The sequence below is a fragment of the Poromitra crassiceps genome (genome assembly GCF_964638095.1).
Source record: "Poromitra crassiceps genome assembly, chromosome: 1".
NCBI classification, from domain to species: Eukaryota; Metazoa; Chordata; class Actinopteri; order Beryciformes; family Melamphaidae; genus Poromitra; species Poromitra crassiceps.
In genome coordinates this window covers 44,469,030-44,486,529 of record NC_139623.1, presented here as the reverse complement: position 1 = coordinate 44,486,529, position 17,500 = coordinate 44,469,030, and the positions used below count along the sequence as shown (strand labels likewise).

At 44.8% G+C, this 17,500-nt stretch overlaps 1 protein-coding gene across 1 annotated transcript in view; it reads right to left on the bottom strand.

Moving 5' to 3' along the window:
• uvrag (UV radiation resistance associated gene) overlaps window positions 1–17,500 on the bottom strand; it is a 234,200-nt gene that overhangs the window by 162,429 nt on the left and 54,271 nt on the right. The window contains exon 8 of the mRNA XM_083641143.1: window positions 13,952–14,078. Coding sequence (XP_083497269.1) covers window positions 13,952–14,078 — 127 coding nt within the window. The remainder of the gene's footprint in view (window positions 1–13,951; window positions 14,079–17,500) is intronic.

Genomic DNA, 17,500 nt, shown 5'->3' with positions numbered 1-17,500 from the left:
ATAGGAATTATTCAATCAGTGCGACTAAACACATCATGAGATCATTATTATTCGTTGAGCCTAAATGGTCTATACATACGGATTTTGGACTGAGACATTACACATTACTTCCACTCGCAGTTTATTGAGAGGGTGAATTCAGCTGCTGTAGGATACGTGGGCGCAGAACCCGCTCTTCAAATAAATGACTGATGTGAATAAAACTGGTAACTTTAGACAGTCATTAGGGAACAGACTAATAATATCCAATGCGGATTTTGATTCTGACATAGTAGTAGATGGCTTTGATGAATGAGGAAATAGGCGTGTCTGGCGCTGTAAAAGCTACGGTTCTGAGCTGGAGCGGTCCATATTGCATTGTGATTGGCTAGTTGTTAAAAACCACGCCTCTTTTGCGGGCACGAGCTCATGTGCACGGGCATTTTCATGTGCACGCGCTCTCAACTTGATTAGAAAAACCTGGTTCGAGTTAACGACTGGCAAACGAGGTTCGTAGTACAAGTTAACTACAATCGAGCTGATCTGGTTTAGACAAACCAGATCAAGGGACAGATCCTGGATCTTCTTATAGAACATTCGTAGTACAGGCCCCAGGTAAACCCAGCCAGGGTTAGCTCTTGCCAGGCCAGCCATTGTTAGCAATAACCGTTGACAACAACGTATGATGCGGTATTTTGCACAAACAACATAGCAATATGTCCACAGATAGAAGTGACACAGTACTGTGTGTACAACTGATTTAATGAGGCACAAATAAGACAGACGTGCTAATAGTGTATTACTACTACAGCTTTCACTACTGTCGTTGCAGGATTGGATTTTGAGGTCGCGGTTGGTGAGGTGAGGTTCCCGCGAGTTTCCACGTAGGAAATCCCAGTTCAGGTGACGTCACAGGGTCGTTCCCGACCTTTGAACAGGGAGATTCCTAGTCCCAGTGCAACTGGGACGCAGCATTCATGGTTCAAGTTCTAAGCAAAGACGCCGTTAACCTCCCATCAAATGGGATGACGCCCGACAAAGGGAGCCTGGCACAGATAGCCAAAGTGGAACGTCAATTCCTGCTTCAGCACTGTACCAGAGGTTTTCCCATAGACATTTCGTAAAATGCTTATAAAATAGTTTTACTTGTTCAAACCAAACAGTACAGATATATTTATAAACAGGAGAGATCGCATAACATTTCACTGGGACCAAAACGTAAAAAAAATACGGGTTTAAAGAGTATTAAGTTTTGCTCCAAAGCGAAATGTGCTATGGCCGCTCCCGATTCTAAATATAGCTGAACCGTTTGGTTTAACCAAGTCAAACTATTTTTATAAGCATTTTACGAAATGTCTATGGGAAAATAAATTGCGGGAGAAAATGTCTGGTAGCACTGTACGTACCGGCTGACTCACAGGAGCCCAGCCTTTCATTGTGCTCAGACAGGCCCCGCACGGGGAAGCTGGGGACAGGAGGGAGAATGATGAAGCCGGCCAACCCTCAGTTTTTAAGCGACGACTTGAAAACAACGTTCAATACTTGCTGCCTGCGTGGGCCTGGACTGCAACTTTTGCTTTTATGTAATGCCCAGCTCTGCTCTATCATCCATCTTCTCATCCTTTCATCCCTCTAACCCATTCCAGTGTGCATCAAGGCAGGGGCGGACAGGCTAAAACAAATACCATGGCAGTGTGAAGAAAAAGGGGGAAAAAACGCACTCTTGCACTCTGTCTGTGTGTCTGTGTGTCTGTGTGTGTGTGTGTGTGTGTGTGTGTGCGTGCGTGCGTGCACGTGTGTGTGTGTGTGTGTGCGTGCGTGTTAGCCTGTTTGGTCACGTCACTTTAAATGTGTTCTACTGTACAGCTCTCCATGGTTGTTGTGTCCTCCCTCTGGGATACACCACGTGCAGATCATCATTCATAAAAGTACAAACTCACACGCACGCATCATAAATGTTCCGAGGAGTGGGTTTCCTTTGAAACGCCAGCACTGGAATAATTTTGGAAAAAGACTAAATCAAAAATCAAATCAAAAGTTTGACACTGTTCAGTGTTCAATATGAATTACTTCATGAGAAAATCCTACATAAAGCATCTTAAAAGGCGCACATCATCTGATACATATTGCAAAACTGTAAATGGTTTTACAGTTTATTACAGATTATTGAGAGTTGGTGATCATCATCATAAGGCCTACAGCATTAAATGCAGTTTAAATTCTATACTGTAGTTAGAATAGAGTATACATTATTTAGCTGTTTTATATACTTAGTAGAGCAAATAATGCATATCAGGAATTCAAATCAAAATGAAGCACTGCAACCAAATATCAAATGAACTAGTCCCTTGTGAAACTCTTTCCAGAGAGTCTATTACAGCACTGTGTGGAAGAGAACAGATGCATTAAGGGGCATTAATAAACCCTCCATTTTCCTTTGTCTTTTATATGCCCTCATGTGCTTCTCTTCATCTACTTTCCTATGTCACGATGATGAAAGAGTGAAGGAGAACCAAGGAACCTATAAAGAAGGAAAAGACATCACTTACGTCACAGCGTTCAAATTTTGCATTGGGGCCAGTTCTATTGAAGTGAAATGGGGCTGGCAGGGTGAATCCCACTATAAACCATCATATCTGTATCTTTTCAATTTGGGATTGAAAAATGCTTCCACCAGATTAAAGAAAACACATCATGTAATGTTGACTGATGCCCCATTCGGTCATGTATCATGATGTAGTTTAGCTAATCTAGCTTTATTTTGGACCAAACAGGGGCTTGAGTTGAGCTATATGCAGCTGCTGGACAGAGCCATGATCTGGGGCCTGTACCATGAAGCAAGATTAGTGTCTTAGCAAGGTAACTTCAGGTTTAAACCTGGGTTTGCCATGCTACGACGCTAGTTCACTTCTTACCCAGATAGATCTCGATGGCAACTCATGCTGCACGGCTAACCTGCTCTTGGGCAGGTTAAGTTCAGAGGATAAGATCAGACCCACCTTCTGACCAATCAGCTATCTGGAAACAGCGAGTCGCCATTCATATAGGATCCCCATATGAAAAATAGATTGCATTCAAGTGATAATCACAAAAGAAAAAAACATTAATGACTCCTGTTGAATTAATCAAGGCCTTTGTTGCAATTAAATTAAGCCTACTTACTACTTTAAAATAGGCCCTGTTTTTATATTTATTCATTTTCATTTGCTCCCAAGTACGGTTGACCCCGGTGCTGCTGAACGGGTACGGTAAGAAATATCACTATTCACCGGCATAAAAATGTTACTTCTCCAAAGCACACCAAGGTGCCGTGTGCACAACGGAGATGCTATTTATAGGCTTTTTTTTTATCAATGAAAACTATGCCCGCACATGGTCCGCACCTGTCCATTTAGTTATTATTATTTTTAATTGGTATTATAGGAATGATTGCATCAGAGCACCCAAACACATCATGAATGATAGAGATCATTATTCATTAGGGATGTTCATCAATTATCGAAAATCGATAATTGATCGTTAAGGATTGGAATTGATCCTGTGGCATTTGGATGGATTTTTTAATTATTAAAAAAAAAAAAAAAAATTGGACTAGGTTTGGGTGGAATTCATTCCTCCTCGCCCCACTCCATTGCACAGCCGACTAACGTGAGGTGGAGCTTCATATAGTCTCGTTTTCTGGCTGGGCACGGGCCTTTGTGCCAACAAAACTGTTTTAAACATGGGAAATTCACACCGGCATGCGCCGGGGACAGCAGTGTTGGAGAGGAGACACATTGAAATAAAGAGTTCATTGAGGAGAACACGTTGTCTTTCGTATTTTCTGCCATAGGCATTCATTTTGTAAAAAAAAAAAAAAAAAAAAAATTAAAATTTTCTAAGTATTAACATAATCGATAATCGATAATTGATCGTTAATTTTCACCAATTATCGATTTTGGAAAATTTTCAAAATGAACATCCCTATTGTTCATTGAGCCATACATTTCTAAATCTATAATCTAAATAGGCCTACAGATTTTGGAAACGTAAGACATGAAAGAGATAAAAGACATGCAGGTTTTATTGAGTAGAAGCTGCTGTAGGCTCGTGGAGGCAGAAACCGCTGTTCAAAGAAATCAAATGACTATGTGAATAAAAGTAGTAACTTTAGACAGTCTTTCAGTAACAGACTCATATCCAACGCAGATTTTGATTCTGACATGCAGTAAAGCTCCGCTAATTAATACACTTTGATGTGCGCTTTCAATGAAGGCGGAAATAGGCGTATCTGACGATGTAAAATCTGGAGCTGTCCATATTACATTGATTGGCTAGTTGTTACAAACCACGCCTTTTTCGTGGGCACGAGCTCCTGTGCACGAGCATTTTCATGTGCATGAGCTCAGAGCTGGATAAGGAAATCCTAAATTGACAGACCCAGCTGATAACCCCCTTCGTGGTATCATTTAGCTTGATTGCAATGATCTGGTTAAGTCAAACCAGATCAAGGGGACAGATCCTAGATCGGTTTATCTCCATTCGTGGTACAGGCCTCTGTTTGGAGAACAATAATACTAATAATAGTAGTGTAATGTTGTAGTAATAATACTACTACAACATCACATTCATGTGTTTTCTTTATTCTGGCGGAAGCATTTTTCAATCAAAGATGAAACAACACAGATGGTTTATAGTGGGATTTACCCTACCCGCCCCATTCACTTCAATAGAATAGAAGAATAGAACTCCCCAATGCACAATTTTAACGCTGTGACGTGAGTGACGTCTTTTCCTTCTTTATAGGTTCCTTGAGGAGAACATAGGCCAACAATCGAAAGGAATGTCATTCATTTCCAATTAAAAATTATCCATCAGAACAGCCTCGTTTTTTCATGCTTGCGGATGAGGAGGAGTGTGTGGCTGTGACAGAGAGACAGAGCGAGAAGTTAACAGAGAGGAGTGTGTGGCTGTGACAGAGACAGAGCGAGAAGTTAACAGAGAGGAGTGTGTAGCTGTGACAGAGAGACAGAGCGAGAAGTTAACAGAGAGGAGTGTGTAGCTGTGACAGAGAGACAGAGCGAGAAGTTAACAGAGAGGAGTGTGTAGCTGTGACAGAGAGACGGTGTGAGAAGTTAACGGAGAGGAGTGTGTGGCTGTGACAGAGAGACGGTGTGAGAAGTTAACGGAGAGGAGTGTGTGGCTGTGACAGAGAGACGTGTGAGAAGTTAACGGAGAGGAGTGTGTGGCTGTGACAGAGAGACAGAGTGAGAAGTTAACAGAGAGGAGTGTGTAGCTGTGACAGAGAGACGGTGTGAGAAGTTAACAGAGAGGAGTGTGTGGCTGTGACAGAGAGACGGTGTGAGAAGTTAACAGAGAGGAGTGTGTGGCTGTGACAGAGAGACGGTGTGAGAAGTTAACAGAGAGGAGTGTGTGGCTGTGACAGAGAGATGGTGTGAGAAGTTAACAGAGAGGAGTGTGTGGCTGTGACAGAGACGGTGTGAGAAGTTAACAGAGAGGAGTGTGTGGCTGTGACAGAGAGACGGTGTGAGAAGTTAACAGAGAGGAGTGTGTGGCTGTGACAGAGAGACGGTGTGAGAAGTTAACGGAGAGGAGTGTGTGGCTGTGACAGAGAGACGGTGTGAGAAGTTAACAGAGAGGAGTGTGTGGCTGTGACAGAGAGACAGAGCGAGAAGTTAACAGAGAGGAGTGTGTGGCTGTGACAGAGAGACGGTTACAGAGGAGTGACAGAGGGGGGGCTGTGACAGAGAGACGGTGTGAGAAGTTAACAGGAGAGGAGTGTGTGGCTGTGACAGAGAGACGTGAGAAGTTAAAGGAGAGGAGTGTGTGGCTGTGACAGAGAGACGGAGCCTTAACGGAGAGGAGTGTGTGGCTGTGACAGAGAGACGGTGTGAGAAGTTAACAGAGAGGAGTGTGTGGCTGTGACAGAGAGACAGAGCGAGAAGTTAACAGAGAGGAGTGTGTAGCTGTGACAGAGAGACGGTGTGAGAAGTTAACAGAGAGGAGTGTGTGGCTGTGACAGAGACGGTGTGAGAAGTTAACGGAGAGGAGTGTGTGGCTGTGACAGAGAGACGGTGTGAGAAGTTAACAGAGAGGAGTGTGTAGCTGTGACAGAGAGACGGTGTGAGAAGTTAACAGAGAGGAGTGTGTGGCTGTGACAGAGACGGTGTGAGAAGTTAACGGAGAGGAGTGTGTGGCTGTGACAGAGAGACGGAGCGAGAAGTTAACGGAGAGGAGTGTGTGGCTGTGACAGAGAGACGGAGCGAGAAATTACCGTAAGCGCAAATTATGCTCGAGCAAAATCGCCAGCGCTGACTGTGCCGAGGGGGTCGCCGCAGATGGGCGTCCTATCGGCGCAGCTTGGCGGAGGGGGCGTGCAGCTCCTCGAAAATGTGACTCCGCGGCGTCAACTCCTTGTTGTGAGGAATGAGGAAATGCCATTTCCTCATTTAACAGCGCTTGTCCCTCATCTAGCAAAGCCTTCTGCAGGCTCACCGGAATGAGTTTTGAAATGGAGGGACAATAAAATGTCCCCCCACCGACATGATTGCAAGTTCTTGGTAAACGACACGATAACGTTTTGGACATGTACCGCAGCCAACGCTCCGAGTTACGTTCGAGTATGCTGTCTCGCTGTCGCCGCTCGGCGACGGCAAGGCTCCAAGTGGAGGTTGCGCAGAACCATGCCGGGCGCCTTAACGGAGAGGGCAGGAGGAAAGTAGAAAGTCATTAGGCAGCGCGTTGGACTGCAGTACCTGTCGACCCTCGCCCTCAGTCAAGATGGCTGCCAGCTGAAGGATGTAGCACTGTAAGGCTGAGCTGCTGGTAAGTGAGGCTAATGATGATAGCTTCAACATGAGACCTTTTCTCTGAGGTGACAAATACCTCCACACACTTCACAGCCCCTCTGTTCCTCACACTGGGGAAATTCCGCCACTGACATTGAGAATAACTACTGTTATAAAGCACAATAAACGCCGTTCACAGGGCTGATTTATGCCGTCGGCTCAAGGTGGAAGGGGGGTGCGGGGGGTGGGGATTAGACGAGAGGAAATTGTGACAAGATTGTGACCCCACCAAAACCCCAAGCCCATTCATTCTGAGGGGAGGAGAGAAGGCCCTTTTTTCATGTAAATCACAGGAGGGGGGAAATCTGTCTTGTGTTACCGATTGGGTTGGACGTCCCGCTGTGTGTGGACCTTTTAGTGACTGTGTGTTTGTGTGACTACTAGTGAAAAACAAAAAACTGCTTCCATCCCTGCTTAAATTCACACTCCGCCGCTATGAGCTCACCGCCATTACTGTACTGTAAGTCAGCGGCCATTGAACAGCTAGTCGTTAACCTGTCATCAGGATGATACCGCCCGCCGGTGCTTTTCTACACTCGTTATGTTAGCACTGTCCGGGGTTGACCGAGAGGGACACGAAGACGCGCACGTGCGCGTGCACACTGCAGGCGCTAGCAAGTCTGATGCGACAATCTAATGGTCCCTTTAAAAAAAAAGAAAAATGCAGGCACACACACCAAACTTTCATCTCACTAGGCATGGGTCTGTTTGAAAATTCTGAAACCGGTTCGATATTCGCCCAAAAAACGTATCAAACCGGTATATCGAATTTTACAACAAAAACAAAACAAAACAAAATTAGTGTAGCCCATAAATGACTGTAATGCGTCTGCAGTTGGTGGCGATAATGTACCTCTAAGCTGGTATGCCAACCAGCACTAACACTGAATAAAAATAAGCAGAACCATTTAACTGTAACAACACAGTTTTCTTTTTAATCAACATAATAAACAAAATAATACTTTTGCCTACTAGTGCAACCTACATCTCACCTTTATCTGCTAGCACACACGCGCACGCACGCACGCACACACACACACACACACACCTGCAGAAACTCCACTGTATGTTTGGGTTTTCTCACCCATTTGTTTTGAGAGAGGTGGGTTTCCTGACAAGAACAGGTTTGCGCTGGTGAGGAGAGAGTCATCTGTTGATGGGCCCTGTGTGGGCTGTGTGAGGACCAGGTACACAGTACATGAGATCCTAAAGAGCGTGACAAGATGCCCTCTAGGGACATATAGTAGCTAGCAACAGACAACTGTTAAACTGTCAATAAAACTCACGTAGTTGCCTGAGTTTAATAAGCCCTGGGGAATGTGTGACAATTCAGCAAATTAAATGCTCCTTTCCAATTGACAAGAGGTCAGAAAATAGGGGTGCTCGGTATCAGCCGATATTCACCTTGTTGACTGCCATCGTAACCTGACGCTGCCAGATGGATGAGTTTGCTTCACATTTGTTTCACAAACGACATCGTGAACTTGTGAACTCAATACCGCCCTATCTGGCGGAGTCAGGTTACTGCCATCGGCCTATCTATTTCAAATAAGATGACATTCATCGGATGGCAGTGACCGATGTTAAGCTGTCACGTGAAAAAAGGTTATATTAAAGGTCGTTTCATAAATTTGTATGATTGAATTTGTGCTCATTAAAATATAGCTAAAAGATTTTAAAACAGTTCAATTGTTTGGTTAAAATGAAGATTTCTTTGTTTCCCTGTCACAAAAAAGGGGCAATAAATAACAACAAAAACAAAACAAAAACAAAAAAAACATTGGTATCCGCATCGGCTAAATTGTTATTTCAAACATCGTTATCGGCCCAGAATTTTGCAATCGTTGCATCCCTATCAAAAAATGTCGTCAAAGCTACTGCTGCTCGCATCACTGTTAAAACACAAACACTGAAACTGTAGTATCCCTCAAATGAATGAGTATATAAAGCCAGCAGCTTGTCTGATGAGCAAATCTATATGACTGACAGGTTCTTCCAGGATGTGCATGTTTGACAGACAAGGCGTCAGCAGCGTCTCGAGAGGAAACACGTTTTGGTGCCAATCCAAATCTAATCAGACAGAGAATTAGCTGCTGTATGAAACAGTATAAACAGCCGTCTCCAATAGTTTCCCCTCTCTAATTAATGACGGGGGTCATTTTCTAAGTTGTATAATTTAGAAAAGTTATACAACAAGATGGAAATACAGCAGAGCTCAACAGCATATGGTTTCTGGCTTTTGAGTTATGAGTCTGGGGGGGGGAGAAAAAAAAAGTCAACACACCCCAATGTTAGCAATTTATCCCCCAAAAATACATTTTTCCCTCTTGAAGTAGCCGACGGTACTTTTCCTTCTGTTTCCTAATAAGCACCTGTCCATTGTGGGGAAAAAAGCCCATGAATGGGCTGCAGAGAGGGAGGGCAGTGGGTTCTCCTGGCTGCAGACTGAGTGCTGACACTTATAGAGGCACAGGATTAAAAGAGCCATTTGTCAGGATCGCGACACAAAGAAAACTTCTACCTGAACCCTCCTTAGCACTCTCTTTCTTGTGTGTGTGTGTGTGTGTGTGTGTGTGTGTGTGTGTGTGTGTGTGTGTGTGTGTGTGTGTGTGTGTGTGTGTGTGTGTGTGTGTGTACGCAAACCCCATGCCAATCATTAACAACCACCCCATCTGAGTGTGGTGTGTCCAGTGTGGCGACCTGCCCTCTGGCCAAACAGCGATCCATCACAGATCCCAGGTCGGCAGGGGTGTCCAAACTTTTTTGAATGGGGACCAGATTAGATTATGTGAAAATACCGGCGGGCCGGCCAGCTGCTTCTCGCATCATATGGGTTATGAAAAAAACAACACCACAAACAATAGTATTCTAAGGATTTTGTTTACCATCTGAAAACAGTAGTTCTGCCTGTGTTGTTCCTACTTGGTGGTTGTTTACAAACTGTATGATAGTGCTTTCATCGTTAAGTAAATGGAAAAATGTGAAGTGAACTTGCTTGATTAACCGATACGTTGTGGAGGGCCACATATTTTGAGAGACAAGCCGAGGGCCACTTAAAATCGGTCCGCGGGCCGCAATTGGCCCCCCGGGCCGGACTTTGGACATGCCAGGTCTAGAAAGCAGCTGTGTGTGCGCGTGCGTGCGTGTGAGAAAACGCAGGGCTTTGATGAGGAACTAGGTCAATCGCCCAAATCAGATTGATCATAGTGGAGCTTGGTCAAAATCACCTTAGTTGGAGATTATTCCAGTATAGGACTAATCCATAGTGATTGTTCTCAATCTACAGTATAAAGCCTCTTTGGATGAAAGCGAGCAATCTACAGAGCTAACGATGTGATTCAATCTACAGAGCTAACGATGTGATTCATTGTATAGTGCGTGCATGGTGCTGCCGAGCACAGCGTGACCTTCACCTACTGTTAAACATTCTTACTTACGGGGATTTACGCAGGCGCCTTGGGAAGCACGTGTTCCATGTGGAGTAGTTGAATGAGAAACAGAGGAAGCCATCTGGATTATCCCAAATTTCCTTCCCCAAAGAAAAGAAAGGGAAAACCGAGGCTGCTGCGTGATAAATGCATTGAAACTACGATTATACAACATAGTGCAGATCTTAACTTGTTGGTGAATGTAGTATTCATCAAATCATGAGTAATTTGGTTGCAAGCCTGTTTACACCTGCATATCTGTGTGTGTGTGTGTGTGTGTGTGTGTTTGTGTGTGTGTGTGTGTGTGTGTGTGTGTGTGTGTGTGTGTGTGTGTGTGTGTGTGTGTGTGTGTGTGTGTGTGTGTGTGTGTGTGTGTGTGTGTACATTTATGTGTGTATGTGTTTGTGAGTATAAGCATGTCCATCAAAGCAGTATTAAACAGTACCTAAGGCTTTTATTTCCCTATGGACTGCAGTAGTAAAACACTTCCAGAGTCTCAGACATCAACAGAGCCAAGAGTTAGAGGCTCCATAGAATTAACTCAATGACACCGGAGCACAAACACTGTTGCTTTAGTGGCCTGGCAAGGACCACATGAACCACAGGAATGCTCAATATAATGTATGGATATGTGTGTGTGTTGTGTGTGTGTGTGTGTGTGTGTGTGTGTGTGTGTGTGTGTGTGTGTGTGTGTGTGTGTGTGTTGAGTGACTCCCAGGCTCAGACGAGGAGGGTGACAGAGGTTTCCTGTGTGTGATGGTGCTGCCCTGACTGTACACTACTGTACTCGTAAACGCACTGGGAATACACCATGCTACCAGTACCAGTGAGCAGAGTCCACCCACTGCCCACAGACAGCCTGAAATACTGGTGTTTCCCTTCAAATAAAATCACACACCACCGCGGAGACCCAGGTTCAATTCCCGGCAGCGGTACATTCCTACACAATTGGCCGTGTCTGCGGGTGGGAAGCCGGTGGGGTATGAGTCCTGGTCGCTGCACTAGCGCCTCCTCTGGTCGGTCGGGGCGCCTGTTCACGGGGGAGGGGAACTGGCGGGGAATAGCGTGATCCTGCCACATCCTACTGGTGAAACTCCTTGCTGTCAGGTGAAAAAGAAGCGGTTGTTCTAGTTTATTTTTTATTTGGGGGGGATACGGTATATATACTTTTTTTTCTGTATTTTTCTCCCATTTTCTCCCCAATTGTATTTCGCCAATTTGCCCTGCTGTCCCAGTTGTTGCTCCACCCCCTCTACCGATCTAGGGAGAGCCATAGACGCATTTGCTACCCGCACCGTGGATATATGCCTCCGCCAACAAGTGAGCAGTCGATATCCATGGCTGTCCAGACTTTGATGTTTGAGCCAAATGTGAAGAAATTCCATCAAGGTGTTACTGAGATATGCCGTTACCGAGCTTGAAAAGGGCATTCATGAGGTCACACAGTAACCTTGACCTTTGACCACCAAAATGTAATCAGTTGATCCTTTAGTCCAAGTGGACGTTTGAGGCAAATTAGATGAAATTCTGTCAAGGCGTTCCTGAGATATCACGTTAACGAGCATGAAACGAGGGGTTGTGATGTCGCAGGGACCTTGAACTATGACCACCTAAATATAATCAGTTCATCCTTGAGTCCAAGTGGACGTTTGAGGCAAATTTGAAGAAATTCCGTCAAGGCGTTCCTGAGACATCGCGTTAACGAGCTTGAAAATGGTGTTTGTGAGGTCACAGTGACGTTAACCTTTGTCCTTTGACCACCAAAATCGAATCGGTTCATCCTTGAGTCCAAGTCGACGTCTGAGCCAAATTGGAAGAAATTCCGTCAAGGCGTTCCTGAGATATCGCGTTAAAGAGCTTGGAAATGGGGTTCATTGAGGTCAGTGACCTTGAACTTTGACCTATAACCACCAAAATCTAATCAGTTCATTCTTCAGTCGAAGTGGACGTTTGAGCCAAATTTGATGAAATTCCATCAAGGCGTTCCTCAGATATCGCGTTAATGAACATCGTACGGACGGACAACCCGAATCCATAATGCCTCCGGCCTGGCTATTGCCGGCGGAGGCATAATAAAAATACTATGCAATACTTTGCCTATTTCAGGAAAAATTATCAACAGCATTTTTTCCATGATTAGATTTTGCTTTGTGAGGTGCGCGGTCACAATCGGCCCTCTAATCAGTAACATAACAGGGAAAGGAAATTGTGCAACATGAACAATAACTGAAGACCTTTTTAGCTGTGACCAGCAGCTCTATAAGTCACTCTGTCGGTTGGTCCACAAAAGGATTTTCGCCCTAGGAGGCTGAAAATTGGCATTGGTGTGTGTGTGTGTGTGTGTGTGTGTGTGTGTGTGTGTGTGTGTGTGTGTGTGTGTGTGTTTGTTTTCATGTTTTCAATTGGCTAAAAGGAGCGGTGGAGGGCAAATGTGGAAATGCAGGGTGGCAGAGGCAGAGTAGGCTGGGCTGCCCCTGCCATCCTGTAATTCGGAAATTGGCATATGAGGTCAAAGCTAACAGTATTGTGAATTCGTGCTTGTTTTTAATGAGGGAGGGATCAGAGCTTTGAGCAAACAGATACATTATTCTTTAATAAGCCATAATAGTATAATAGTGGGATTCATCATAAAACTATGCTAGTTAGGCCTATGCTTTCAGTAATGTAGGTAAAGTGATGGCCCAAGGCAAAGCAGGTCCAGCGACATTATTATAGCACATTTTGCTATTATTATATTATTATATTGTTTTTATAGCTAACCAAGGAGGAAATGAAAACTCAAGTGCTGGCCTGCAACTTTAATCAAAACATCTAGCTAAGTTGCTTGTTCTTTTTTTTTTTACTCGCGTCATGCTCGCATAGCAACATCAAGACATCAGGCAATATAAGTTTTCAGCCAGTCTTTGTTGGTGACAACATACTTGCCAAATTCTCTCTTTATTTCTTCAACTTAAAAAAAAAAAATCCCTCTCAAGTGATCTCCCATCTGTAGCCTCCATCTGTGACGTTCAGAAGTCGTTTGACATTCTCCATTCTCTTTACAGTTGGTGCAGCTGCATTGGAACCTTGTGGTTAAGCATGGACGGAGTGCAGGATTTGGGAGGGATTTACTGGACAATGTTTTTGTTTTTTTTCATCACTATTAGATTAAGGCCACTTACAGGGCCAGGGCTTGTGTCATGCAGCACCATTAGTGGCAACAGAGTGAATTGCGGCAGGCTTGGGTGGTAAACATTCCAATGGGATGCTAATCCGATACTAAATACTACTACACTCCTCGTCTCTACGCCGTTGTAGTCAAATACTAGACTCTCTACTGGCACTGTCACGTCGTTGTAGTCAAATACTCTCTACTGGCACTGTCACACAGTGGGCTGCACTTTTTGAAATGTACTTGAATAACTGGTTATTCAAATTTGCAACTTTGACCTGTAACATCAGGGTCAATCAGTGTAATTTTGAAGATGCCACAACGTACGGTTGGCACATCCTTTCAAAAAATGTGCGGTCAAAATTCAATCCGTTGTGTGTGTATGAAATATTGTGTGTGATGGGATGGATGAAACAAATCCTTACTCTCCCTTACCATCAAAGTCATCATGGGGCAGAGAAGGGACATAGAAAGTGGACATAGAAATCCCACTTCATACAAAGGCAGTGCTGTGTGTCACAGTGTGAACTATCAAACCTTTGTACCTTTCTTCTGAAGTTGTGCTCTCTCCTTCTGCCGTAGGTCTATCTCCCTGCCCAGCGCCTTCCTCTGGCGATCCAGCTCACTGCGCAGCACACCGATACGCAACTGCATGCACTCTCGCTCCTTCTTCTGCTCAGAGAGAAACGGAGAGAAGAGGGAGAGATACGGAGAAAGACACAGAGGAAAGTTAGGTTAGTTAGTTACCCATTTGGTCACACTCACACAGCAACTTAGGCTGTTTATTACCCTTTGAAAAAGCCAGCCAAATTCACGAGTTCCCTCTGAATAAGTCATGTAATCACAGACTGATGATCTGTGGGTGGGGCGGCTGTAGCTCAGGAGGTAGAGCAGGTCGTCCACTATTCGCTTTGGATAAAAGAGGTCGGTGGTTCGATTCCCGCCTCCTCCAGTCTGCATGTCGAAGTGTCCTTGGGCAAGATACTGAACCCCAAATTGCTCCTGATGGTGTGCCAGCACCCTGCATGGTAGCCTGCCTGTGTACATTCACCCAAATGAATGGGTGAATGTACCTACTGATTGTAAAGCGCTTTGGATAAAAGCGCTATATAAATGCAGGCCATTTACCATTTACCATGATCTCACGTGCCGTTGATTTAATGTGAACCTTGCAGTGGATAATGTAGGGCCCATTGTTAATAACTGATGGTGACAGACAGACAGTATGATGTGGCTATTCGAAACATCCTGATGAACCCGGAGATCAGTGTTGCTGGTGGAAAGGTTCAGAAGTTGAGCTCAGGTCATGGCTGGTCAGGAATGGCTGGCGACTGGTGAGCTGGTGTGTGAAGCGCTGGCTGTTGTGCAAATGGATGCTCCTGATAAGACGCGAGGATGTTGTGCTGAAGGCTGGGTGTCAGCCATGGACTGAGATCCTCAGATGAGGTTACTGGACACAAAGGGGTAAGCATGAATGGGAGATGCCAATAGGAGGGGAGGCTGAAGGGAAGAGGAGGAGAGGGAGCACTTAGGGGTGTCAAGGCGGTTCAAGGCAGTTCTGAGATCAAGGATATTTAGGATCGGATATTCGGAGCCGGCGGTAACATTAGAGCCCAGAAGTTAGAGAAGCTGGCTTATGACTGGAAGGTCGCTGGGGTCAAATCCCTAGGCTGGCTGGGAAAATGTGGGTGGGCAAAGTAAAATGACAAACAATCTCCCCTCCCTCAACAAAGAGCCTACCTTGAACAAGGCACTTGACCTCCTACCTGCTCCAGTGGAGCTGCTCAGTGGCCAAAGGTAAAGGACTGCGGTTGTACTGGGCAACTCCCAGGTGTGAATGTGATGTAAGTCAATGTATTAATTTAATGTGTTGCTGAAGTGTGCTCAGCCAACCTTCCCTAGATCATTAAAAAGGTAAAAGAAAATACCAGGGAGGAACACAAAAGACACCAACACACCATGACGTACACAAACGCACGTCTGTGTGGCAGCCCGCGAACCAGTCCATCCACACCAGGGGCCTCATTTAGCAATATGTGTTTAGAATCCCTACTAAAACTATGAGTAACTAGTAACTAACTATCTATGTAATCCAATCTGTGTTTCACAATCTACTGTCTTCTTGCAAAGGTACTCCAGGGAAAGGTAGTGCTGTAAAAAAAAATACACAACAGTTATAAAGTAAACAAGACAACATAAGCCAATAATTCATGCCAATTCACATTTTGGAAGACAAGTGCCCACGCCTGCTGCGGGCAATTACCCCGTTATCGATCACAGTCTAACTGGAACATTCCGCATGTGGATCCGCCCCAATCCAACCATAAATGGTCAATGCCAATTACCACATGACGCATATAAATGAGCCTGATTATTAATTGAACAGGGAAATTGCATGCAGGTGTGGCACAGTCACTAGATAGGTTACTCGTTCTTTTAGTTCATCCTTAGTAGGGATCAATGAGAGCCCAGATGAGTGTCCATCAAGTGTCAGCAGCATGAGAGTGCAGGTCATTCATCAACATGTAGCCCTCTCCATAAGGTGTCCCTTTGGCAGGCTTCATGTCTCTCCTGAAGAAGGCAGACAGACTAATGAAGAACAGTACTAGGGGAAGTCCTCCTCTCCTCCTCTTTTCGGATATGGCTGATGGACATGATTTCTGTTATACAGATGGAGAGACTCAGGTCCCTGAGGACCAATTCGCTTGGGAGGTTCTCAACTATCTGGGAACCGTTTCTGGCCCACTTTGACGAGGTTAAGAATGACAGGTGACTGAGGTTGGGGGTGATGGTTGGCTTGCCCGGCTGGTGTCTTGTGGACCCCTTGCATGAGATCCCAAGCACTTTATCTATTACATACATATGCGCATTGAGCAGCTGGGAGCACCACATTGCAATGTTAAATGTCAATAATGTACAGGCATGTGTTTTTTTTGTTTTTTGTTTTTTTCTTCCTGTGTCTGAGCCTGTCTGTCTTGTATTGTCTTGTGTACTGTTTCATAAAAAATTGAAAATAAAATATTGGGGGGAAAAAACTACTAGGGACACATGGGCTTGGATGGAGATTCTATTGGTGAAGAGGAGCGATATAGTGAAGAGGAGCGATGCAGCAAGTGAACAGAAATAAAGTGTTGGGGAGAACAGAGGAGGGAACTGCAATGCATGTCAAGAACCTTACAGGGGGAACGTGAAAGGACTTGTGTGGATGATGGCAACGACCAGAGGTGTAGTGCTATCTAGAGAAGTGGGGGAACGCACCTAGGCTATATGGGGAACACCTGCACACGCACAGGTCCCAACAAGCCAGGATGGGTCAAATGCAGAGGAAAAATTTCACCGGCCACCGTCAGCATGAGTGTGTTTGTGGCCGCACGCATGTGTTGGTGTGTGACTGTGTGACAATAAAAGACGGGCTTGTCCGTCACTAACTGTGTTTAGTGTTGGAGGACTCGAGACCGGTCTCAAGACCACATTTTGATGGTCTCTGTCTCGTCTCGGACTCGCCCTCCATCGGTCTCGGTCTCGTCTCGGGCAAGCCGGACTCGGGATTTTATTTCAAGACCAGCCGAGACCACAACTGCAGTGACATCATTACTTGCCTGTGTAATTTTTTTTTACTGTGATTGGGTGTAAAAATCCCTCCTTCAATCGCAACCAATAAGCTTGCAGGTTGAAAGCTTCTAACACTGTAGCCCCTCCCCTCACGTTCATGCACATTATGCTTAATTCTGTCCACTGTGTTGAGCCTTTCTGAAGGTCAGTGATATGGAATTAAAGAGTTTTTAGATCAAAGGATTGCATTCTGTCACTGAGTATATACTGAACAGCCATTTATATTTTACTATAATTCTTAAATAATGATTTATTTAGTTGTTAGCAGAGCAATGGTGTAAAGGTTAAATGGTCATTAAATGGTCTTGAAAATGGTCTCGCATTTGTGTGGTCTTGGTCTCAGTCTCGCTCCCCCTCGGTCTTGGTCTTGTCTCGGTCTCGGGTTAGGTGGTCTCGACTCCAACAGTACTTTGAGGGTCAAGTCTCAAATCTTTGAGCTACAGTAGAGTCCAAGTCAAGTCTCAAGTCTTTGAGCTAGAGAG